The following is a 27,704-nucleotide window of genomic DNA, read 5'->3' as shown; positions in this document are numbered from 1 at the left end:
TGGGATGGATTCTACACACACCTTTATAAATGAGGCCCCAGGTCTGAATCAAATTTAAATTCTGTGACTGGACCTGGAGCGGGCAGTTCATGACAGAAACCTGTCCAACCAACGCGACTGATCAGTCGTTAGAGAAAGCGTTTGGTTGAGGTTATTGCAGTGAAAGGAGGTGAAATATCCTATTTACTGAAGGAGTTCACATTGTTTTGCGCTCATGAAATCTGACTTTTTGTTAAAAATCAATCTCTTTCGTTGAATAAACAATGACAACATATACTTTTTTTATTTGAATCTATAATGCGAAAAGTCAATGTTATATTGGAGTATAAATTATCATTTATAAGTTTAGTTTAGAATTTGAGGGAATATCTCTGCAGGACTCACAAACTTTCGAGCAGCATTGTATATGCTAAAACATGTAGACTTAAAGTAAAGTGTTAACCTACATATCCATAGGGGCGCCCTTAGCTCAGTTGGGAGGGCGTCCCCCCCGGGCTGGGCCCAGCAGCAGACCTGGGTTCGATTCCCGCCCGCGGTCGTTCTCTGCATGTCACTCCCCTCTCTGCCCCATTTCACCTCTGTCTCTTCTCACTATCAATAAAAAGCATTAAAAAAAATGCCAAAAAATATTTTTTTTTAAAAACTACATATCCATTACATTTCCCCCTCTAACCTTTGTCTTCTTCACACTGACACCTCTCAGCCAATGGGCTGGCTCCAGCCCTTGACCTCCACCAGAGGTCAACACCATGACTGGGCTTTGATTAACCTCCTGCATTGTTCCACCAGACAGTCTGCCACTCACAGTGAGGGAAGCACAACACAAAGATTCATTGATATTCAAAGTTGGATGTTGCCAAGACCACTTGGACTTCTGCAGATGATAGAAAAAAAATAGAAAATTGCCCCCAAGTCTTTGACTTAGAATTAAAATAGCCACAGTTGTTTGTCTTTCTAACTCCTCTTAAGCAGAATACAGATCACATTTTGCAGATTTTTCTTACTAACTCAAGGCAAAAATGTTTAATAAAAAAAAAAAAAAATTTTTTTACACGGCCAGAGGTTTAGTGTTTATTTGAAGGTCTCGGCCTGCATGAGATTATTCAAAGTTTGCAAAGGTGAAAAAGTGACTCACGCTGGAGGAGAAATCAGAGACATCAATATTTGCTCTATTTCTGGGAGTGTATACATGAGCACTGTGCAGAAAGCAACAGTCATGTCATTATGCAGTGCCTGAACCACACCCTTTATGCTTTGACTCCATGTGATTATTCAGTGTTTGATACAACCCTTCTCATCTGGCCCCCGCGATAACATTCCAATCACCAAAAAAAAAAGAAGATGTTTATCAATGGGACAAGCCAGGTCTTTGAGCTATCCTGCCAACAACTCATGTCTTTCATAGTAGTCTTGATGTTAAAAATAAACTCACAGGTTGGCCCTGGTAAGTCATTTGAGTGTGCTTAAATTGACTATATAGTTGTCGTCACTTTAGGAAAAGGAAATGCCTTGGAGTGGCCTTCGGTTGTAAACATAGCTACAAAAAGGCATGCTGTTTTCAGGTGCAGCTACTGAAGTGTCACCATATCCAGGAGCATGTCAGTGTAAACTGATACAAGTAGTACACTAGCCTCTTTTACACAGCCAGTGAAAGCCGGGAAAATGCCGGCCTTTCCGCCCTTCGCCCTGCTGTATAAATGGTACCATTGCAGAACAGGGGACGAGAGGCGCAACAGATTGTTCCGGGAATTTGACTACCTCAGGGGGGTGGGTAAAATTGCCGACACAATCTGTTGCGCCTCTCTGTATAAATGCGACTGCTTGTTGTTGAGGAACAGGGGCGAGTTTGACGTTCCATTGCCTACGTTCTGCTTTGCTTACAGAACCGGCTTATTGGCGTACCGTCGTTCCGTCAATATGCCTCAATCTCTGTGTAAAATGGGCTACTGACAAGTCACTCCCTATCCCGCCTGCTCAAGTATTCTCTTGACAGTTGGTTTATGTATCCCTTTATAAACTGTTTTTAATATTGACTGGATCAGTTTAGTTAAGGAATAAGACCTCTCCAAGAGTCGTTTGGGAAACTTTGACACTATCTGAAGTACTGACGCATGGGAGCATGTTGTCCTGTTGACTGCTGGATTACACAGTCTCTGTATGTTAAGTGTAGCCATTGCTACACACCAGTCCTTCTTCCTGGTTAAAACACATAGGGGGGAGCAGACAGGCCAAAGACACATTCTGTTTACTTTACTGGTTTTATGAATAGCCAGCTATTCTAGACTGAGTTTGTTTTAAGTTGCTTAGAATAAGACTTTAATGGACCATGCTGTGGTTTATCCATGTCTTGACCCTACTTTTGACATATCTGTCAACTGCTTTTTGAAGCACTGCAAGATCCACATCGACATTTTGCTATATTTAATACTGTATATTTCATAAAGTATACACACATTGGAGGATTGGGTCATAGTTTGTTTGCCGGAGTTGTGGACAAAACAGATTCAGAATCAACTTTTTGACACTTTACCTTGAATTTGTTTCTGAAAGAAAGCTTTGGAGCTGCTGCGCTCAAAGAAATAAATGAGGGAGCCTGTATTCTATGGCAAAGTGCTTATGTGAGTGGTAAAGCCCCCTTACTCTGTAAATACTATTTTAATATACTGTACATGATGTTGAGCGGAGGGGGCAGAAGCATTCAGAAGCAGCAGTATTTGGCCGTGTAGTTTGACAGTACCCAGTGTGTCACTCCGTATGCTGGCCCAGCTGGAGCTGCCAGTGCTGCGTTGGATTGGAACTCCCTGCCAAGCATGGCTTTGGGTGTGTGTGTGTTCTGCCTCCATGTGAGGGAAAAATGGCTCTGTGTTTACATTGGGCCACTGAACTGTGTTACACATCCACAAAAGATGTTCAACTCATTCTGGTCAAGGGAGTTAGACTGAGTAGACAGAGTTCTATAAAAAGAACGGTTAGCTTTGTTTGGCTGCTGCTGTCACCACTGCTGGGTTACCATGTCAAACAGACACACACACTTGCAAGCACTATGCAGTGACATACTCTATGCATTCAGATTTTTCTTTGTGAGTAGGAGTAAAACCTCACACATAATTATTTAGCACATAAAAGCACATAAAGGATGCTGTCTTAGTAACATTTGTATTATTTAACCCTAGAACCTGGGTCCTTCAGTACCTTCAAGCTGCTCATTGACATCTTAAAGTAGAATTGGTTCCATGCTGCCGTCCCTGGTTTTTTCAGCAGACAGTTGTTCGGGTGATTTTGAAGTTAGTGATGGCGTATAATTTTTTTCCATTGCAACTGTATGGAGACTGTATGTACGCTAAGGTAAGTTAGTAAGTTGCACCTAGAATTTGCATGTGATCTTTATTTAGTGTAATTTTTTTATGAATACATATAGCTTAAAGCAGGGGTCTCCAACCTTTTTTCAACTGAGAGCTACTTTGAAAAAATTAAAGTGGCCAAGAGCTACTTGTATCAAATCGCTTATATTTATTTACATAGCACACATCAAATGAATTAAGCTTCTGTTTGTACATGTGTGAAATTGCAATACCCAATGCTTATCATAAATAATTTCCCATCAAAGGTCCAAGGTCCAACATATTACTTTACACTTTTTGTGGGCCACATATCACTGAAAATTGACATCAATGTCTATACTACACTTCTTATTGTGACGCAACAGTGTTTCCCCCAGGAAATGTCTTAGTCAAGGTGGTCACCACCCAGGTGTGGAGGAGGCGCGGCGCAACGCGCCGAAAATTTTGAGGGTATTTTGCTCAAAGATGCCAATACGCAGTACAGAAATAGACAACTGCTTATTTGAATAAAACAGACAACTGACCTTACAGTTGTACATTTTTAAAGTTCCTTTTTAGATAGGGGCTGTTGTGAGATTATTGTGGACAATTAGGCCTACTGTGATGCGATAGCTTATAATTCATTAATGGTTATTATTAGCCTACTTGCTTGATTTCTTTTTAAATACAGAGGTTATTGGTCGTTTTGGAACATGTATTTCCCAATTTAAAACATAAAAATAAAGCAGCATTGAACATTCAGAAAATAAATCTTGTATGGCTGCACTAGCAGGCTGTTACAAATAACTCAATAGTTGAAATAATAAATACAATGTCTTTTCCCCTTAAAATGATTAAATACATTTATGCAAAGGTCAAAGACAGTGCATGCCGTAGTCATGCATGGCCGCATGCAGAGCCGCAGAGCAGCACACACACCAGCTGATAGAGAAACGCTTTGAGACACATGAACATTTATTTACCGCAAATCGCAAGTTTTGACCATGGGAAGAGGTGCATTTACCTTCATCAGATTTTTAACTTGTAAAAAAAAAAAAAAAAAAAACATTTTTTTTTTTTTTTTTTACAAGTTTGTCAACCTATCAGGCGAGCTACTGAAAACCCGCCCGCGAGCTACCGGTAGCTCGCGATCGACCTGTTGGAGACCCCTGGCTTAAAGGGACTCACACCCATGCTGCAAATTGAGAATTACAGCACTATCATACCATCCCGCCTCCCTCCAATGCCCCCACACCCTCGTTCCATGCTTGTATCACTGGTTTCACAGAGGTGTCGGCCAGAATACCACTTATGGCCAAAGGCGTCAGACTATAAGCATGAGACTAGGAGAGGAGGAGTAGGGTTTTATCCGCTCTTTATTTTCCTTCTTTCACAGGCACAGTCGCATATATATCGCGGGAAAAGAACAAAGGTTTAAACTCCGCTCGTGAGGAGACGATACAACAGCTGTTGCGACCCGTGAATCGCATGCAAACTATATTATAACAGCGATCGGGACTGCATGTACATACTCACACAAATACGGTGGCCCTGAGAGCTCACGGCACTGCAACATCAGAAAACACATGCAAGAACACAAAACGCAAGCAAATTAAGAAAACATCTTCATCAATTTGACAACACATGCACACCATTTAGAAAACACACATGCAAGAAGAGAAAACGCAAGCACATTAAGAAAACACATGCAAGAAGAGAAAACGCAAGCAAATTAAGAAAACACGACGGAAGTCCTGTAAGTGTTTCCAGAGGACACTTAAAAGTGATGCACACGTCCAGACAGGCTTTTTGCAAGCACCGGATTTCGGATTTCAGTCAGTGGTGTTGGAAAATTACATAAAAAGTAAGTGTTGATTTATTTTAACATTGTGATCGCATGATTCAGATATTAGCCTATTGAAGTGATCTGCGGTAGGACATGTGCATCACTTTTAAGTGTCCTCTGGAAACACTTACAGAAGCACTTCCGTTGTGTTTTCTTAATTTGCTTGCGTTTTCTCTTATTGCATGTGTTTTCTTAATGTGCTTGCGTTTTCTCTTCTTGCATGTGTTTTCTAAATGGTGCGCATGTGTTGTCAAATTGATGAAGATGTTTTCTTAATTTGCTTGCGTTTTGTCTTCTTGCATGTGTTTTCTGATGTTGCAGTGCCGTGAGCTCTCAGGGCCACCGTACACACACGGGTGATTCACATTTAAACTCAGATAAACACGTTTCCATGTGGAATGATCGCTTACTGCGGCAACGCTCACACATCTGACCGAGGGAGAAGAGAACAGAAACTAAACAGGCTCTCTGTCCGACTGACGTCACGGCCCTAACTGACTGCTATCCACACTGAACAAAACACATTTTAACACACTGTAAGAACTAACAACACTGTAACTTATGAACGTTGGGGCCTTTTCTACAATGGTTGCTACTCGCTACCGTCTGCCGTCGAATCAAAACAAACCCTCTAGTTGAGAATGCGCAATACAGAAGCAGACCGCAAACAGACAGGTCTGTCGGCCAATCAAATCGTTCGGTCCGAATGATTTGATTGGTTGAATTTTATATGTATTTTTCATAATATTATGAGATTGAAATCATTGTTTGTTTTTACTCCTGGTGGGTCTGTCTTATATTTTAGAGTGTAATTACCTTATTAATACCATTTTAACCTAATCCAAAAAAAGTGTTAAAATGCACCAAAGGTAAGAGTCACTTTAACGGTAATGTCAAAGGGCATTTATATGCTCAAAGATTTTTTTATTGTTGATAATTTTTCCCCCCTCAAAAAATTAATTTATTTCTTTATCTCTCCCACTGTTGTCAGTGATGCAGGCAGAAAAGCAAGTATTTTCAATCAAAGTGTCCAAAGATGCTAACAGGCTCTTTAGACCTATTGCATGAATATCAGCCTTTCCTTTAAAGCATAATGGGCGAACCAGCTGTAAACGGAAAGCCTTCTGGCTGTAGTGTTTCGGTTAGGGTTGAAAGGACCGCCTGAGCACCTGCAGTTTTGGATTTCACTTACTAGGCTGTTTCAAATGACCGTTTCAGTTTCTAGACCTCAAGCTTGCACATGGTTTCACATCCCAATTACTGTAGCATAGTTAAGAACACACAAAAGGCTTCAGGGTGTAAATTCAACTGCTATGAGACTCTGTATACAGCGAGGTGTTCTGTATGCTCCATGAATGATGCATTTAAAGACACAATAGTTTTACTTTCCAAGGTGTTGTTTTACGTATTGTAAAAAATAAACAAAGCACTTTGGTGGCAGCTGGACCAAAGCCCTAGTATTGTTGATAGTGTTGTTTTGTCTGGTTGCACAGTGTGCTATCACCTAGGATAAAGAGGAAGTGTCATATGCTGCCTTGCTATTTTTCTCCTAATACCTAGGGGGCAAAACCCCTTTTTTAAAAAAAACAGACATGGAGCGTTGTAAAGGTTGTAAGGTTGTTCACCAGAAATGATATCCAGGACCTTCCAGGATCCCAACCTGGGTGGACAACCTGGTCAACAAGCTGCTGGAAAGCTACAGCGGGCCGATATAGAGCAAATCAGAACCACTGTTTAAACGAATGGGGGTGGGCTAATAGGGATTTTTTTAAACTTATAGATATCATTATGAAACTTTGCAAGTTGATTACTGACATTAAAACAACTTCTTGTATTACAGTATTTTCCAAAAAGTTTGAATAGATATGAAAAATCATCAATATCTTACTAATGATGTGTAAATTTGCATATCTGCGAAGCCCCAAAATCTAGATGTTGGACAAAAGCAGAGTCAATTTGTTTTTAAATTTTGAAAACAAAACAAGTGTCCAACTGCCTGAAGCCTTTCCTAATCACAGTTCAAATTTGATCAATAACCCATAGAAAATGCATTTTTTACACAGTTTTTTCCAAGAGAATGTCTAGCCGTTTCCTAAATACCAGCTGGAGACTCCAAAAGGACACTTTTGGTCCATGGCACATGAAATGTAACTGTGTAAAAAATTTATTTTCAATGGCTTATTGATCAAATTTGAACTGTGATTAGGAAAGGCTTCAGGCAGTTGGACACTTGTTTTGTTTTCAAAATTCAAAAACAAATTGACTTTGTTTTCTTCCAACATCTAGATTTTGGGGCTTTGCAGATATGCAAATGTGCGCATCATTAGTAAGATATTGATGATTTTTCATATTTATTTAAACATTTTGGAAAACACTGTAATACAAAAAGTTTTTGTTTTAATGTCAGTAATCAACTGGCAAAGTTTCATAATGATATATTTAAGTTAAAAAAAATCCCCATTAGCCCATCCTCATTCACCCCCATTCACTTAAACAGTGATTCTGATTTGCTATGTCGGCCCGCTGTAGCTTTCCAGCTTTCCAGTTAGCAGTCCCCTTCTTCATCCCTACGACCACATGAACGAGCAGCCGTCTTCGTCTGATAGTGCTGCGAAGGAGACTAGCAAGTCATCGTTCACGGGGCACAGAGACCCGCCTCTTTATAGTGCTCTGTTCCTGATTGGATAAAAACGAGCGGGATACTCGAAATTCTATCTGGCGATAACTGCAAAGCTGAATGACTGGGAGACCTGTGTTATGAACTGCGCATACTGTTTAAGTGATTGCTGTATGATGATAGTGATTTAACACCTACGTATATTAACAAAAAATATCGCTTACTTCTCCTTTAAGCAGTCTCAATCCTGCAGGCAAAAGCAAAGTCTGACATTTTTGCTATAAACATAATAATAATAATAATAATAATAATAATAATAATAATAATAATAATAATAAGCAATGACCAGCTGTTGAAATGCAGTAATCCACCAGTCTGTGCATTGGAATAACCGAAAAGCATTAGACTGCAGTAACTGGAGACTCTCTGTACTGTCAATCATCCTCCTGTCATGTATCTGAGTATATTTCTGGAGAATGCCAGCTAGCTTGTTCTATACAGCGATCAAGTCCCTGTCTGACCTGTGTTGTTCTCCTGTGTTGCAGAGGGACAGTTACTCTGTGTACGGCGAGTACTGCAGTAACCATGAGAAGGCTTTGAGGCTTCTCATGGAGCTGAACAAGATTCCTCACATCAGGACCTTCCTGCTGGTAAGTCCTCACAGCTGCCCTGCTTGTACGGCCTTCTCTCTTTCACATTGCTTTGCCACTCCACCAGTCAAATCTGTCCTTCTACTGCATTAGTATGGGCTTCCTTCCTCTTCCCACTATCACTTTGACTTCTCCACTTCTGATTATGTAGAAACAAAAATTCCACGTTTTCATTATTTCATGTCACATGCATCTTTTGTTTTCTTAAAAAACAAACTTGAGTTAGAGTAGAGATCTTACTAGAAATATTACTCCCTAACAGGTCACCTATTAAAATACCACTTGAGTAAAAGTATCTGATTTTTAAAGTATTAAAGTCTTAAGGGTATTAAGCTGGAATGGAACATAGGCTGAAAGATGCACCAGGTAGAGCTTAAGCAGTGGTGGAGGAAGTACTCGCATCACTTACTAAAGTAAAAGTACAAATACTTAATTGTAAAAATACTCAGGTACAGTATTGAAAACATTCCCTAAGTGAAAATATGAAGCATAATCAGGAAAACGTAAAGTACTCAATGAATGACTGTTCCACTTGTTCTTCTGTTCTATATCAGATTATTATTTCTCATGCATTAATGTAAAAGCAGGGTTTGTAGCTGGATGAGGTGGAGTTCATTTGCTAATACATTTTATTTTTGTTTTGGATTTAAGTCTTTTTTATATTCATAAAGTAATTGTTTGCTTGGAAAATATGAAAATTATTTAAACAGCAGATTCTCAAATTTCAGAAGCTGGTCCCATGACCTTTCATCAAAAGGCATATACAGTATACTGTTGGGTACTGTATAGAATTAACTCTTCATATGATGTGTGCAAAAATTATTTGCCCAACATTCCTTTCCCTCCGACAAGTCTCCTCTTGCTTATTCCCACTATGTTTCTGTCATTTCTCCTTCCTCTTCCATGTTAACACTTGAATAAAGGGCAGAAAGCATAACAAGGTCACCAAGCCCTTCCGGCCTGGGCAGGATGCTGGTGTAGTGTTTCCTCTGCCAGCTGTACGTCCTGGACAGTGCAGTTAGCCTTTTAGCATGAACTCATCTGTACAATCTGGGCCAACCAGCTGTGGAGTGTTGGCAGCCTTTGTCTGGATTGGGCCATAGATCTAAGGCCTCGCGTTAGTCCTTGCTTGATGGTTTTCTTCCATGGCATGATTCTGACCCATAGGAAGTGGAAACAGTCAGGCTGCTGCTCTCTTGAGATGTTGATGCTTCCCAAATCAAATCATTACACACCATCTGGTTATGTATTAAAGGTTGATTCAGTGATTCTCGAGAACGCTTGTTGTCAGAATCAGTGAATATCTCCTCACCTTCCACTAACTGTAGGTAGTGTGTGTGCACAAAAAAAAAATCCAGTCTTAATTAGGGATGGGCATTTTAAGAAATTCAATTGATCGATCATCGGGAAAATTAACAAGCAATTATCGAGTAATCGTTATCTTTTTTTACATATAAAAAAATGCCAACAGAACATCCAAAATACAGCGTTAGACTGTATACAGAGGTTTTTACTCAATTACATCTTTATTCCAAGATCTTCTAGGCAAACAACAATCTATTAAGACAAGGCAACTTTTTCTTTCAAAGGTTTTTTTATTAAATGTTAGTAACGAAATTGTAGCACAACGAATACAAATTTTTTCCCCTTTTTTTCCCGAACATACCCCACCCACATCCCACCCTCACACCCAACAACACGAAATATACACTACAAGAAACAGAAATAAACAATCAATATGAAAAAAAATAAAAAAAAACACATAAAGAAATACAATTAAATCAAATAAAAGAGGGGGGGAGGTAGCTACTCTTCTATAGTTGTTGTTGGTTTTTTTAAATAATTTAGGAAGGGGCGCCAAATTCTGTCAAATTTATTCTCGGATCCCTGGGTAGTATAACGTATTTTCTCTAAATTCATACATGCCATAATGTCTCTAATCCAATGTGAGTGGGAAGGAGGAGCAGGATCTTTCCACTTGAGTAGGATAGCCCTACGAGCAAGTAATGAGGTAAAGGCTAGTACCCTCAGCTTCACTTTAGGTAAGCCCGAATTTGGAGCAATGCCAAAAATTGCAGTGAAAGGGTTCGGCTTAATTTGATGCTGAAGTACTTCAGAAATTGTTTGAAAAACTGATGTCCAGAACTCAGTCAAGGTGGGACACAACCAGTACATGTGAAAGAGTGATGCCGGTGCGCCCTTACAACTATCACAGGTCGGATCTACATCGGGGAACATACGAGCTAATTTAGTTTTAGATATGTGGATACGATGTACTACTTTAAATTGCACAAGAGCATGTCGGGCGCACATGGAGGTAGAGTGTATCCGATCCAGGACTGAATCCCACATGTGATCTGTGAAGGCAGAACTTAGGTCCTGCTCCCACAGGGTTCTTATAGCTGCTAATGCAACTATGCAACTTCGAAATAAAAACACAGAAATTGAGCCTTTTAATGTGGGGTTTACAGAAAGAAACAAATCGACATGATTGGCTGGCGGTTTATAAGGGAATTGGGGAATTAACTTCTGCGTAAAATGCCTGATTTGCAGAAATCGGAAAACATTTGTCTTTTCGATACCAAAGTGTTTTGTCAATTGAGAAAAACTAGCAAATAGATCATTAATAAATAAATCACTGATGCATTTTAAGCCTTTTTTATGCCAGATCTTGAATGCACCATCCACCGTCGAGGGAGTAAACAAATGATTAGCTGCAATTGGGCTGAAAAGTGAAAAATTCTGCATTCCAAAATTCTTCCTAAATTGGGTCCAGATTCGAAGGGACTAGTGTTGGGAATAGCCGAAGAGAGTGGAAGTGCGGCGCATAAGAGGGCATATAGAGACAATGGGCTAATAGCGCTGGACTCCATTGTTACCCAGACTGGGGCTGAGTTGTCAAGGTGAAAATGCACCCAATACACTAAAGAACGGATATTGGCAGCCCAGTAATAGTATTGGAAATTAGGGAGGGCCATTCCACCTGTTTGTTTGGGTCTTTGAAGAAAAGCTTTCCGTAACCGAGGGTGTTTACCATTCCAAATATAATTTATCATTAAAGAGTCAAGGGCCTGAAAAAAGGATTTGGGGAGAAAGATGGGGCGACATTGGAATAGATATAGGAACTTTGGGAGTAATGTCATTTTAATTGAATGTATTCTACCTATAAGAGAGAAAGCCAGAGGAGACCACTTCGATAATATTTGCTTCGCCTGATCCAATAATTTGAGGAAGTTCGATTTAAATAGGTTTTTAAAATTTCTGGTAAAACATACCCCAAGGTAACTCAGATGATCTATGACCCCCAATAGCTCCCTGGTACTATTGTAAATTTGAAATCTTTCTGCAATTTAACATTGGGCAAACGTCTTGAGTACTTGAGCAGTGGTTTGACGTCCCTGCCGTAAAAACTCTAGGAGCCATTCGTCGAAATGCGAAATTATGTAATATGGCGGTTTTAGGCACTAAATCCAAAATGGCCGACTTCCTGTTAATTTTGGCCCAGGACATAACATTGCATTTATGTGCGCCTTGGGCCATCACATGTTGTCCTAAAAATTCAGGCTTCTAGCCCAATTTTTTAGCATGCATTTCCTGAAAAACTGTTTGGGGCCCCTGGGGGCTAATTGATTTTGCACAAATCCTGAAACCACTGATAAGTTGCAATTTTTTGCAGGTCTGACCTGTCCGCAAAGTTTTTCAACTTTTCCACGATGGGAAAGGGGTGAAAAGTGCCAAAAATGACTATAAATAATAATAGACCGGAATAATAATGAAAATCCTGGCGATTACAATAGGGCTTTGCACCACTCGGTGCTTGGGCCCTAATTATCCACACAATACATGTTTGAAAAGGAAACCAAAGTAGTTTATTGAAACCATATGGGGGAGGGGTGGCTCCGCACTGTCTTTACTGGGCGTCTTCATCACCTGCAACGAAGAGAGATTGATTAGTGAAACCTTCGCACTCTTCCTTTTTGTTTGGTTCTGGAACTCCTGCCACTTCTTCCTCACAGCACGCCAGTCACGCAGGTCACATGGGCTGGAGGGGGACATCTTTTCGGCTTTGGCCTGCCAAACACGGTTCTTCACCGTGATGTTCTTTTTGCCCCTTGTTCCCCCGAATAAAACTCCCCGGTGCTGCCAGACCTCGTCCACTAAGACGCCCATCTCCTCCGCGGTAAACGACGGTCCCCGCTTGTTTCTTTTGCTGCCGGTTTCTTCCATTCACATGTGTGTGCCTATATCCACAGGTGTATATATGCGCTAATGGGCTTGATTACTACTTGGATACACTTGTTGTCACACACACACACACACACACACACACACACACACACACACACACACACACACACACACACACACACACACACACACACGCACCCCCACACACACACGATACATGCGTAGCCTAATTCCACCTGTGTGGGGGGGACCACGGGGCGCTGTGTGTGACTTATGCGCTAATAAAGAGGTGGGTGATCGATTTGCCTGGCATCGATTTATTCAGTTTCAGCACCACCGCGGTGGACAGCTCCCACTAAGAGCGTCTTACGATGCTTATTTCGCTTCATCTTACGGGTTCTCCAAAGAAGGCAGTTAAGAAGGCATCTGGGAAACACCCGTATCTTAGTGCTCCTTCTTAGCCGAACCCTTCCTTCGAGCCTTCTTTTGTCCCAAAGAATGATCGAATCTGGGAAAAAAATTCACCCCCCTCAGTGTTGTCATGGAGATATGACCTAAACATACAGATTAGAATGGTTTTTTGGACCAGGCTGTAAATAGGTTTAACCCATTGATGACGGCTGCTGCGCGATGCCACATTGGCTCTCCTGCCTGATGCTGCGTCGCGCAGCATTATTACTTTATCTAATTTTCATGGCATTCCCAGCATAGAATGCACTGTCATTGGTTCAAATACACATGAGGTGGGTTTTGTTGACTTTTTTAAGACCACATGACCACCCAAAAGTTGTGTGGTTTGCCGAAAATCATGTCAATCAAAAAAATAAAAAATAAAACAAAATAATAAAAAAAATACGCCGGCAGTGTCGGCGACAGAACAGTTATGGTAAATGGTAAATGGACTTGACTTATATAGCGCCTTCTAGCCGATTTTCTCAGCCCCAAAGCGCTTTACATTTCTTACCACATTCACCCATTCATACACCGATGGCAGTAGCTGCCATGCAAGGCGCTCTCTGAACCATCGGGAGCAATTTGGGGTTCAGTGTCTTGCTCAGGGACACTTCGACATGTGGCGGGGAGACGGGGGATCGAACCTCCGACCCTGCACTCCAGAGGCGATCTCCCTATTTATTAACAATATTTAATAATTTTCTAATTTTGACAATTTTTAGAAATATTTGTTGGTTTGTAAGCGCTAAGGGAGCATGTTTAAATAAAACCTGTGAACCTTAACTTTTAAATGTATTTTATTTCATGTTTCTATGTGCTACACAGGCTTAGATATTAAGGTTTTGGTAGACTTGACAATTCGTACTATTTTTTCAGAAAACCCTCAGGCATTAAGGACATGCATCCTAGATTGCCATAGTCATCAATGGGTTAATAAGACTGTGAAAACGGCCTGTTTAACAAGTGAGTCAAAGAAAAATTGCTCAGTCTTAGTACCACGTCACCGTGGCCACCGAAGGTACTGCAATGTTTGTCACTTCCTTATTGGATGCTGGTAGAACTCGCTGTGGTTGGGGCTTGGTGGATTCAAGAGTGTTCATGCTATTGACTATCACAGTGAACAGAGCTCCTGAAATAGTTTGAGGAAATGAAGTGTTAATTTCTTTGGAACAGAAGAGAGAAGTGATGTTAAAGCAAAAGGAGGTCAGAGTGTAGAAGAGAGGGGGCGGGGCCCAAGGCTGGCACATTACTAACAAGCAGAACATGAGGAGAGAAGAAATGGAAGTCGTTTAGATATAAATGGCTGAGTGGGAGAGAGAAAAAACTTTAGCTTTAATACCTAAGGAATGTGTGGAATCCCAAAGTTCTGCTGCTATGATCAGTTGCGATATTGTTGGTAATTTTTCCTCCTGGCCAAACCCCCCACCATGCTGCCCTGCTCTGTTTACAGTGGGTTAGAATCAGTGGTGGAAATGGCCAGGTTTTACTGTGGGAACCCATAATGTTTAATTAAAAATAGACTTGAGAAGAGTCACTGTGCCGCGCAGTCAGTCTGCCTCTACTTTAGGCTTTTCACACCAAAAAGAACCATGAGCCAGTTCCGGGCTGGTGCTTGGGCCAGTTCAAAACTGGTTACAGCCTAATACCAGTTATGGACCGGTTGGTTTCACAATGACCAGAGCCAGCCATGGAGCCGGCAAGAGAGCAACGTCATAACGTCACTGTAAACGTCTGTGTACGTCGCCCGACGCCGCTGCTCTCGTGGCTAACGCTAAAGCTAGCGCTAGCTTTAAGCACAACAACAGCTGCGAATACGTCTTATTTTTACACGTGTTGGCTCTCGCTTTGCAAACAGGACCCATACAGCGTATTTGCGCCGGCCAATTTGATCTCAACGTTCGGTAATTATGTTATGTTTACGTCTCGTAGTAGTGGTGTTTTTAAATATGGCGGGCATGAGGTTTGAGTTGGTCTGGTGGTTGGTCAGGATAATCCCTCCCCCGGTCGCTGGCGCAGGCAGTTCTCATTTCTAGCCCAGCTCAATCCTGGGGTTGGGGTTGAACCGGTTTTTACAGCCCGGAGCCGGCTCTATGGCTGTGAACTAGCTCCGATTTTGCGGCGGTGTGAAAGGCCTAACAGTGCCCCTTTAATTCTCTTCACCAGAAAGCACCAGAATGCTTCGATAACATGTTTAAAACACCAGAAAATCTTCTGGGGGGCGCCTCCAGCCCCTCCTACAGGGGTTTACTTTTCTGACCACGTGGTCCCTTCTCTTGTTGTGCCCCCACAGAATTTTGTCATTACATTGGATGCTAACATGATTTGGGGATTTTTGATTATAAATCATCTTTGCATTGGTTATAATGCATATCACATGCCATTCATTCAGGTTTGCGATGGCCACCCCAGTCTGGGTCTGTGTCCCACCTTGGGCACCCCAGTCTGGGTCTGTGTCCCACCTTGCCACTCCAGTCAAAATGTCCTGAAAACGTCAATGTTTCCACCACTGGTTATAATTCTCCAACTGGATCTGGTGCCTTCCTTCTCTCTGAAGAACACTCTAGTGGTTAATGTGCACGGCTGAGCCATGAGCACAGAGAGGCCATGACTGTAACTGTAAGCCCCATTAGAAGACCCCCCCTTTCATCTGCTTCTGGGGGGCAGATTCTTAAAGCCCAAATCTTCTGGGGACTGATAAGGCTTTTTAAAGGTTTTCTGTTGATCATTTTGGTGGAAAGTCCGGATATTTGGAGATGCATGGTTACAGACAGAGATACAGTAGTCACAGATGTAGAGTTGTGTTGTTTAGAATAGGATAGGATTTACTTTATTCATCCCCAATGGGGAAACTGGTGTGCCACCATGGTCTGTACAACTTAGAACATACAACACAGAGTTTCAACAAGCCTCAAGGTCTTATTTAGCAGCAGGAAGAAAATAATCTTTTTGTTTAGCAAAAAGTGCTACCAACCATGTGTTTATAATATCAACTAAAATACTAAACAAAAAAGCATGACACACAAGCAAATATGTTACATTGTGTATGTAAAAAAATGAACCTGTATCCATTTCTCAGAATGTGTCTGAAACAGACCACAGAGTACTATTGCCAATGCCAAATAAAGCCTTGGCAACAGGATGTGGTCATTGGCGCTAAGCTTTTCTGAAAACTGCAGCCGTCTTGGTTTAAACTTAGCAGGACCAATGCTGTGCACAGAGGGTCAAGTAACAATATAGTTATAAGATAAAATCATGCAGTGATCATGCAGTAGCAGTAGCTACTGTATGTTTAATGTAAAATAATGGTAAAGTTCCCAAAAAAGGAACAAGCTAAGAAAGAAGTATACATTGATTCATTTCTTCATATAATGAATATAAAAAACACTGGCAGCATTTGAATGGCAGCAAAACATTTTCTCCAAAACTGCACATGCACTTCCACTCACCGGCCACTTTATTAGGTACACCAGTTAAATTTCTTGTTAACACATATAACTAATCAGCCAATCACATTGCAGCAACTCAATGCATTTAAGCATGTACACCTGGAAAGGACATCTTATTGAAGTTAAAACCGAGCAACAAAATGGGGGAGAAAGGGGTTTTAAGTGACTTTGAACATGGCAATGTTGAGGGTGCCAGACGGGCTGGTCTGAGTATTTTAGAAACTGCTGATCTACTGGGATTTTCACTCTAAACCATCTCTAGGGTTTACAGAGAATGGTCCGAAAAATAAAAAATACCCAGTGAGCGGCATTTGTGTGGACGTAAAATGCCTTGTTGATGTCAGAGGTCAGTGGAGGATGGGTATAGTGGTTTGAGATGATAGAAAGGCAACAGTAACTCACATAACCACTCTTTACAACCAGGGTATGCAGAATACCATCTCTGAACGCACAACATGACCAACTTTGAAGCAGATGGGCTACAGCAACAGAACACCCCACCGGGTGCCACTCCTGTCAGCTAAAAACAGGAAACTGAGGCTACAATTCACACAGGATCACCAAAATTGGACAATAAAAGATTGGAAAAATCTTGCCTGGTCTGATGAGTCTCGATTTCAGTTGTAACATTCAAATGGCATGTTCAGAATTTGGCGTAAACAACATGAAAGTCTGGATCCATCCTGCCGTGCACCATCAACCATGCCACGTTCAAAGTCACCTAAACCCCCTTTCTTCCCCATTCTGATGCTTGGTTTGACTTCAGCACGTTGTCTTGACCACGTCTACATGCCTAAATGCATTACATTGCTGCCATGTGATTGGAAGATTAGCTTTTTGTTTTTATAAGCCATTGAAGAGGTCTACCTAATAAAGTGGCCGGTGAATGTACAGTTTTAATAAGTTGTTTTCAGAGCAGTAGACATATGGAAATGCACCACACCTAAGGCTCTGCTCCCAGATACTAAACACTGCACCTGCACCTGTTCTGCTGCCAACTGACTGTGACTGAATGGAAATGACAACAATATTAAATTAAGGTCTGTTTGTTGTTGAAGAGAAAACAAGAGACAGCAGTGGAAACAGCTGCACAAGCTCTACAATAGTTCTCTCTAAGATGATGATGTTTTGTTATGGGAAAATTTTAAATGGAATATTCTACTTACCCAAGATGAACCTTGAAAAAAACCACACATGATAAAGAAATATTTGAAAAAACATTTGTGATTAAGCTTTGATTAATACAGCTGATATCTTGATACAGTGTCGCAGAGATTTGCTCACCATGGAAATGTGTTTGCTAACAGGAAGTCAAGATAAAGAAGGGCCAAACCTTTGTCCAGACAAGGGTCTAATGTGCTTTGGCAATTACTGATACAATGTTAAGAGCTTTTTCTCAGCTCCCACTTGTGTTTCTCTTATACTTATACACTTTCTTTATTGCACTGTTGGAGGAGCCCAAGACTAAAGAATTTCATTGCCAGCGACTGCTCTGTAATTGTTGTGCATATGACAATAAAACCATCTTGAATCTTGAATCTTTTCCTCAACTTGAGTCCTTTTATTTTAAACTCTTACTGTATATGTATTTATATTCAGGCAGATACTTTGTCTAACTGCCTGAATGTGCACATAATACTTCCCCTTTTTAAAATATTTATTTAAATGTTTATTTAAATGTTTGTGTAATTTATTTTGTTGCTGTTTTTTTCTTCAGCACTGTATGCTACTCGGAGGCAAGAAAAGCACAGAGATCCCCCTGGAGGGCTACCTCCTCAGCCCCATTCAGAGGATCTGCAAGTATCCACTGCTGCTGAAGGTAGGAGGCATTCAAAACACCCCATCTCAACAACCTACTAGTGTATTTGACTACATAGGGGGGATGGGTTTGTGACTGGTCACAGAATACCTGTCTAAAGCCTGTTACATACTCCGCGAGAAGAAAGAAGAAAGTTCTCGCAGCTTGTTCTCCACACATCGTCCGGGCCAAACTTTCTTCTCGCAGCTTGTCCGAGAACTATTGTGTGATTGGTCAGTCTGAAGTCAATGAGGCAAGCGAAGTGCCCGTTTTAAAGAAGTAAGGAAAATCAGCTGGGGCTACTGAGTCAGTTACCATGGTAACAACGCGTGACGTGTGCCGCGGTGAGGAGTTCGGCACTTGAGTTCTCGTGAAGTATGTAATGTCAGACCAGAAAGAACTTCTCGCAGCTCTGTCACCGAGAACATTGTTCTTTCTTCTCGCGGAGTATGTAACAGCCTTAAGGGGCGCTTTACATTGGAAATGGTAACGGCACAAAGGCAACGGTATTTTTACGTTTGCGGTTTTACAATTTACATGATAACAGCAGACGCAGTCTTGAAAACGTTAACTTTTGAAACCAGGTGGAATCTTTTCAAAACACAACTCCAGCCTCACCATGTGAATATCAATGCTGTTCCCTGTGATAACGATGACATCACAGCTCCACTCCACACATATTACATTTGCTGTCAAAATAGCCACACGCAAGTTAGAAGACAACATGCACTGTGTCTCCGCGGCCCATCACTGTGATCAGCGGAGAGTCTCATGCAGGGCTCAAATATAACACTCGCTAATAGATTTAGTCTTAAGCGATTAGTAAGTTATTGAGACTAGGGATGGGCATTTTAAGAAATTTCATTGATCGATCATCGGGAAAATTATCGAGCAATCGTTATCTTTTTTTACATATTAAAAAATGCCAACAGAACATCCAAAATACAGCGTTTTACCATAGACTGTTTACAAGAGGTTTTTACTCAATTACATCTTTATTCCAAGATCTTCCAGGCAAACAACAATCTATTAAGACAAGGCAACTTTTAAAAATAAAATAATAATAAAATGCGGCGCTGGTTAAAGCCCGAGGCTATGAGCCAACAAAGGAGCCAATGCTACGATACCTTTAAAGTTTAAACACATATGCGCCTCCTAAGATGCTGCCAAAGACTGCATAAGGGCACGGCACGTTTCTGAGTGGTAAAGGACCTAACGTTACTTCATCTAATAAACAAAATGTGCAAATTAGTTCCCTGATGAAGGCGAAGTAGGAAAGCATGGACGCTAAAGTTAGCCGCTAATACTAGCGGCGCTAACGTCACACGTTAAACAGGGTCGGATGTAGGCTTCAATGTACAAGTGGTACATAATTCGGTTTGTTTAAGTGCTGTACTTATACAAGGTTTCACAATGCTTAATGAACTTAGTTATTTTCTATTCTAAAGCTGTCCGGTCCGATGCCAAACTTGATGCCTTGACTTCTTCCTGTTTGTTTTGACATCTACGGCAGCTCGCAGGCTGCTGCCTGAGCCTGTTCTGTTGTCTCCTAGTCTGGCTTGACCACTTCAGCCAGCGTCTATTAAGCGCTGGCGTCGGCAAACAACGCTACGCCTCCATTGGCTGCTTCCCGGGGTTAGCCCCGCCGTAGATGATTGTGATTGGTTTAAAGAAATAAAAACAGGCCAGCCCAGTTTCCCCCCGAATAGACGGCTCTAAACGGAGTGCTTCCAGACCATACTACTTGCTGTAGTTTGGTCTGGCTTTGCGAGACTAGTTGTCTCCTAATACTAGTTAAGTATGTCCCCCTGCTGGTAGGATGTTTAATTGCTGCCACATAGTGAAACTCATTGCTGTGCTGCCGGACTCACACTGCGCAACACAACGGCTATATGATCGATAACAATTTCACGTGCTCGACAATATTCTTAACGAGCAATGATCGATTAATCGATCAATTATGCCCATCCCTAATTGAGACCACCCGCCACTTTGCCCGGGGAAATATTTGTGCTCTGCCGGCTTTTCTAGCGACACAGCTCTCTACATTAAAAACACTCTGTAGATCAGCGGGTAGAAGTTAAGTTACTGTTAAAACAAACAGAGCATTAAGGCCAGGGGCGTAGCACCAAATTCTGGGCCCCTGTACAAAAAGTCCTGATGGGCCCCCTGAAAAGCGGTCTTACAATACACATGGCTCTCTGAACCAGACAACTCCACAATATTTCATTTGATGAATGACCAAATCATTACTTGTACCAGTGTTTCCCCCAGAAAATGTCTTAGTCAAGGTGGTCACTGGCCAGGTTCACAGGAGGCGCGGCCAAAACATTTTGGGGGTATTTTGCTCGAAGATGCCAATGCGCACTATAGAAATAAACAACTGTTTATTTGAATATAGTTGTGCAATTTTGTTTGCTATGTGCAGGTATAATTTTACAGACAGTACAAAACACAATTAAAGAAAACTTCTACTGTTTTGGTGCAATACTATGCAGACACACTAAATACAAATAATAGACCATACACTTGTGTAGGCACATCAAGTGCAAATTCAACTTTTTAAAGTTCCTTTATGGATGGGAGGCTGTGATTATTGTGGACAATAGGCCTACTGTGATGCGATAGCCTACAATTCATTAATGGTTATTTTGAGCCTACTTGCTTGATTTCTTTTTAAATACAGGTCGTTTTGGAACATGTCTTTCCCAATTTAAAACATAAAAATAAAGCAGAAAATAAATCTTGTTGGCCTACACTAGCATGCTGTTCTACAAATAACTCAATAGTTGAAATAATAAATACAATGTGTTTTCCCCTTAAAGCCACTACGAGTAAAATGGCTCGTTGGCGTCCCCTTTGGACAAAAGCGGTAGTGTTTTTACGACGCCAGCTGTCGTGAAGCTGTTTTCTAGCTCGTGCCAGGCGTGCGAGATTCAAATGATCAGGAAGCAATATAGTGCATGTCCGTGTGTTGAAAGTGTGAGGGCACCGGACTCTTTTCGGCTCCGTGAGAGTGGTTAGTGACACAGCATCAACTAATGCCAGTCAGTGCTACACACACCTGATTGCAATGAGTTGATGCAGTGTCACCTCTCACGGAGCTGAAAGATTCCGTGTCCTCACACAAAGCGAATGAACGAGAGACGGCAGTTAGTATGGATCACGATATGACTATGACCGATGAATAATGGTCATCTGATGATGCTGGTGAGGCAAAGTAAACTTTGTTTTAGTAGCCTACCGCTCATTCATTTAGGAGTAAACACTGCAGTCTAGGTTCGCTCCGTGAAATTGTGTATACGTTGCTTGGCAACGCCCTCCCGCCCGCCTATCACTCTCCCTTTTAGCTTTTCTTCATTGCATTTTCTTTTTTTTCTTTGATGGTTCAGCCCTGTTATCAGTCATTATGACGACAAATAACTGTCTCAAACAAGGCTCCCTCTCCCCTTCCCTCACCTGGAGAGATAGGCTTCTCAAATCGCGTTCCTGCGCCACACTGAAATCTGCGACCAATACGGATATGTGACCATAGAGCATGCACGCGTGAACCGAAAATCGGACTGGGTGTGCGACCAGCCCAAACGCAGTAATAAAAACTATATAAAAACGTCTTTCTTTGCACTGATGGTCTCATTTGCTGTTAAAGGTAATTTATGATTATGAGAGGAAACATGAGGCTGTTTAAAAGATATTTAAATGTTACTCGTAGCCGCTTTAAAATGTCTAAATGCATTTCAAAGACAGTAACAGTGTGGCACTTCTTTAAACTTACTGAAACTTGCCGGGGCCATCACTCTCATGTATTCATCAGACTTTTCTTTGCGCTGTCTGAGCGGATAGATAGTTTGTGTTGCCACAGTGATGTGGAGTCTTAAACGGTTCTAGCTTTGCCAGCACTCATTTCTGTACAGCTAAATATCCCCATAGAACCATCGCTGCGTTTATTTTCGCCACCAGTTCAATTCAATGTCGGCTTGCTCCTGCTTACTCTCCCGCACACCTGCCTTAGTCATGCTCAGGCCCCTGATCTCCTTGCAAGGGTCAGGGGCCTATCAGGAGCCAGTCAATTATTTCTTTTTTTGGAATGGCATTGTTCAGGGCCTTCGAAGATCGGGGCCCCACATTTAGCTTGTTAATTTTTTTTTTTTTTTATGGGCCCCCCTCTGCCTTGTGCCCCCCCACGACTGTATCACTTTTCCCCCCAGTCCGTCGGCCCTGATTAAGGCTGCGGCTTCACATTAAAAGCATTTCACTGGCTTCACATTAATAGCATTTTACTGGACAAACGTGAGTTGACTTTTATTTTGAAGTAACAGGAAGCTAGCCGCCGACACAGCCCCTTCACAGCCCTGCAGTGCTCCAGTCTCTAGCAGCATGTCTTCTGTTTTCACGAGTTCTACGCGGTGAAAGAAGAGGACAGAAAGCTTGTCATTTGCAATAGGCCTACTTAACACTAAGCTCACACCAGAAGCTTCATGAACATTAGTGGCATTAATTTTTGATTACAGTAAACTGATTGATTACATGAGCCAAATTGCGCCGGAAGAGCTATCTACTAGGCTACAAGTGTGACCGCCAACTACTGGCTTGGCATGCGTACTGCAGCGATTTCGGCCTGTTTTTCTGAAGTCGTGAGCCTGATGAAGTTTTCGTCTGAATGCAGAAACTTTTGAAAACGTAAAGGGAAAAGCTTTCTGTTTTCATTGAGACCGTTACCATGTAAACATGGCCAAACACTGAAATGTATTTTTCCATGTGCATGCTTTTGGCACTTCTACAGTGTATGTTGTTTTGAAACTCAGCACACCTCCCCTTTCCCCCACATAGGAGCTACTGAAGCGGACTCCTAAGAAGCATGCAGACTATCCAGCAGTAGAAGAGGCTCTGCAGGCCATGAAGGCTGTCTGCTCCAACATCAACGAGACCAAGAGGCAGATGGAGAAACTGGAGGCTCTGGAACAGCTGCAGTCCCACATCGAGGGCTGGGAGGTGAGAGCACACCGTGAGGAGAGAGGAGGCTCCTGTGTCACTAGGAGACTACATAGAGTTCCACTTAAAAGCTGCTGCTTATTTGAGAGCTGACAAATAGTTACATAACAGTTTGGGCCAATGCTGAGAAATACAGACTTCTAGAACACCTGGAAATGCAACACAATTCTGATTTGCAAAAGGGAGAAACAAGTCCTGTAACACAAGAAAAACAGAGTTATTTAAGAAATACCCCAACCACCACAGGCTCCATTTATGTGAAGAGTTAAGCACCATTGCAGCCAAATCAATGCTCTGAGCACAGGGGCCACGGACGGGGCTTGGGAGCCGAGCGAAGGGTCCAGTGCATTTTTCACGCCTCCCTCACCCACCACAACAGAGGCCTTGTCTTAGCAGGCACCAGAGGGACAATCCACCCACACAGGGTGCCAAGGGAGATGCCAACAAGCTCATTGCCCAATCAGAAGAGACCTAGCAAGCAGAGCTCTAGTCTCACATGCACTGAGAGGGTTATATCAGCGGACCTTTGGAGAGGGGACGGGGGGAGGAAGAAAAATGAAAGATGGAACTAGAGAGTGGGCCCCAAAGGGACATCCCACTGTCTGCATGCCAAAACAGAACCCTTCTTTTCACCATTTGACCTCAATAATTGTCCACCAAAACAACAAAAAACATGATAAGTTTTGGTAAACCGACAATAAAAGAGCATATTTACAGCATAGCTGAAGGGATTAGCCAATCAACAGAGCAAAAGACAGAGGGTCATCTCACAAATTATTTTGATTATAATTGTAATTTTTTTCAAGCAAAGCTATCAACGATTATCCTGATTATCCAGCTTCCCAAAGCTGAAGCTGTGGTTTTTTTGTATTATTTTTTTTTTTAAATGAGAGTAGGGGAAAGTGGGGTTTTTTTAGAAACAAGGGGTGGCACTACTTCCCCGCTGGCACAACTCACCCCACTCCCCCATTAACTGTTAAAAAAACAATAAGTTTGAAGTTATCACCTAAGGCCCGGGACACACATCCTGCGTCTACCTCTGGAGAGCGTCTGTGTCTGTTACTGCTGCGTCTCTCTCTCTGTTGTCGGCCACACATGTAACGTCTCCGCTGCTGCTGCTGCAGCGCTGCTTCTAAAAGCCCTGTCTTTCTACACTGAGTTTTCATAAATAATTCCCATTAATAGGAAGTTGTTTCATGTCATTTTATGATAAATATGATTAATATTGAGTTTCCACAGTAATCCATGCGCCTCATTGCCTTTTTCTTTCTCTGAAAAAAAAGGCTCCGCCTCCTGAGGTGTAGTGGTGCGTCGCTGCAGATGCGCCTCCGACGGGCGTTGGAGGTTGAATGTGTGGAGATGTAGTGTTTTAACACTGTCGCCAAAAAAAAGTCAGATGCAGTAGACGCTGGATGTGTGCCTTAGGCTCTGTGCAAGTAATATTGCTAACAGGCACTTTTAGATTTATTATTGAACTTATTGGCATTAGTCATTAAACCGATAACAGCCATTAGGTCAGTGGTTCTCAATTATTTTCTGTCATGCCCCCCCCCCCCCCCCCCCCCCCCCCAGGGGACAGAAATGTTTTTGCGCCCCCCCTAAATTTAAATACTATTGAGAACCTGCTAATATTTATTTATTTATCTGTACAAAACCACTGTATGAGTTTCTGGCATGAGCATTCTGCATACAATCACCTTATTATCAAATTAGATAACAAAAATTAGCTGAGATAACTTCTGCAGCAAAAAAATGCCAAGTTCAGTTTAATAGCTCAATTTGTAACATTTAAACAAGACTGCTCAGTCTGTGTGAATCTCAGGACAGAGAAACAAGAGCAAATGATTCACTGAGGTTTGCATTTCATTCAAAACATTTTTAAACTGTAAACATAGTTAAGGTGGTGTTTTTTTATTATTATAGGCCAATAGGCCTTCTGTGATGCGATAACCAATAATTCATTAAAGTTATTATTAGTCTACTTGCTTGATTTCTTTTTAAATAGCCTATGACCATACACAAGCACACATAGCGCTTGCTAGCACTTTAAAAAAACTTTTTTTTGGGCAGTTGGAAATCAAGGCAGCCCGCGCCCCCCCCCCCCTGACAACTCACGGCGCCCCCCCAGGGGGGCGCGCCCCACCATTTGAGAAGCACTGCATTAGGTTATGATCAAAATACGACTTTTGATAATCCAAGTTGATTTAGGAAAAATTAATTATTCCTGTTCAAGACAGGCGATTTCTCTGTCCACTTCCTTTGAACAACTAGGACAGGCGATTCTCCCATAACCCCCGCCCTACCCCACCCCACGCTGTCAGCATTAGTTCTGCTCGTCTCTCCTCTCTCCAAACACTCTCCAGGCTAATCACCTCCAGACCTAATGGAAGAGGAAGCAGCAGTGCAGAATCAGGCCCAGACGCATTACGCTTTCTAGATAGACTGCACACACACACACACACACACACACACACACACACACACACACACACACACACACACACACACACACGTGTTGTGTTTTCATCACTTGGAAAGACATTACATAGACTCATTTTCTAAATCTCAAAAAAGTCTTGAACTCTGATTATTAATTAAATTCAGAAAACATGTCATTGTATGTCAACCAGAGAAAGCCTCTAACAAACCAGTGCCTGCCGTTTATTTCATTGGCCTTTGTACTCCTTCGTAAAGAGAAGGCTTCTTTGGGTCTTAACAGGTTGTGGTGTATTTGATAGCTGACGAGAAACGTCTTGAAGACATTTCTGATCCCATCCTGTGAAGGTGGTGGGCTGCAGAGAGTAACTCTTCCTGAATAAGGACAGTGCAGTTGACTCTTTTATATAACAATGTTTTCCCCTTGGCCTGACAATGCATTTGATCAAGTTTCACAGCAGGGATCAGAATAAGGCTCAAGCACTTCCACATCCAGTCTGTATGCCATGAGTCATGTATTTCCTTCCTCTTTGAATAAACAGCTGTGTGTATATGTGTATCTGGACTCAGCCCTATATTTGTAGCTTGTGTATCCTTGAGTGAGAAAATAATTACAAAATATCACGCTGGAAATTCTACATGTAGGCCAGGTATCTGCTCTACAAGCTGTCCTGCCTTGTTTGTGTGCAGTGCATCCAATCAACAGGCAGGAAGCCTCAGTTGTGTTGTAACCTGTCAGAGGTTCAGTGATTGGCTAGCGAGAGGCCAACTGTCCTAGAACTGAACTTTATATATCTGCAGTTCATCATTTAAAGTTGGGTGGGGACAGCCATGTTTACGCCTTCCGATCATTGACGGAGAAATGAAAACACTTTGTTCACATTGTCAAAGTTGAATTTGATATTGTTTCACTGAGGTTGTTTTGATACAGACAATGTTTCCCTTGCAGCTCCATGCTCTGCTCAAATATAACACACTTTGGTTTGAACACACAAGCATGAAGACTGGAAATGACAAATGGCCCTGTAAATAATGAATACAACTGCGATTCTAACCGCTGTAACTCTGTCATGCTCCTTCAATGATAAGGTGATTAGCTAATGTCTTTTTCAATTCTTGAATTCTTTTTTTCCAGGGGACCAACCTGACAGATATTTGCACAGAGTTGCTGCTTCATGGGAATCTCCTTAAAATCTCTGCAGGCAACATCCAGGAGCGTGTCTTCTTCTTGTTTGACAACCTTTTGGTTTACTGTAAGAGGAAGTCCAGGTGAGAAATGGCTCCTTCCAGACCACTATACATATATATATATACAGTCATATGAAAAAGTTTGGGAACCCCTCTCAGCCGGCATTATAATTGACTCTGCTTTCACAAAAAAAAATATGAAAGTGGTATGTCTTTAATTTACCAGGAACAGCTAAGTACTGGGATGTTTTCCAAACAAAGATTTTTTGAAAAACAGTATTTGGTTGTATGAAATAAAATAAAATGTGAAAAACTGGCTGTGCAAAAATATAGGAACCCTTGTGGTTTTGTTGATTTTAATGCCTGTAACAGCATGTAAAACTGATGACTTTAAACACAAAGTTGGTTGGATTATGTTGTTAAGCCTTGAACCTCATAGAAATGTCTGTTTAATCATGAGAACATTTATTTTAGGTAACTAAATGCAAGTTGCACTTCTCTTTGACTCTCTGCTGAAGTGAGACAGAATGGGATTATCAAAACAGCTCCCAAAAGATCTGAAAAACAAAGATTATTCATTGTCATGGTTTAGGGTAAGGCTACAAGAAGCTTTCCCAAAGGTTTCAATTGTCAATTTCGACTGTAAGGAACGTTGTCATGAAATGGAAGGACACAGGCATAGTGGCAGTTAAACCCAGGCATGGCAGACCAAGAAAAAAACAGGAGCGGCATAGGTGGAGGATTGTGAGAATGGTTGCACACAACCCACA

General features: G+C 41.7%; 1 protein-coding gene across 1 annotated transcript in view; it reads left to right on the top strand.

Annotated features, from left to right (window-relative positions):
* The window catches only part of prex1 (phosphatidylinositol-3,4,5-trisphosphate-dependent Rac exchange factor 1), a 164,706-nt gene that overhangs the window by 43,637 nt on the left and 93,365 nt on the right, over window positions 1-27,704 (top strand). The window contains 4 exon segments of the mRNA XM_080031313.1: window positions 8,329-8,433; window positions 18,238-18,339; window positions 23,149-23,310; window positions 26,882-27,015. Of these exon segments, the coding sequence (XP_079887439.1) occupies window positions 8,329-8,433; window positions 18,238-18,339; window positions 23,149-23,310; window positions 26,882-27,015 (503 nt within the window).

Source organism: Ammodytes marinus (genome assembly GCF_949987685.1).
Source record: "Ammodytes marinus genome assembly, chromosome: 7".
NCBI lineage: Eukaryota > Metazoa > Chordata > Actinopteri > Uranoscopiformes > Ammodytidae > Ammodytes > Ammodytes marinus.
The sequence above is the reverse complement of the archived record's forward strand: the minus strand, read 5'-3'. Positions and strand labels throughout refer to the sequence as shown.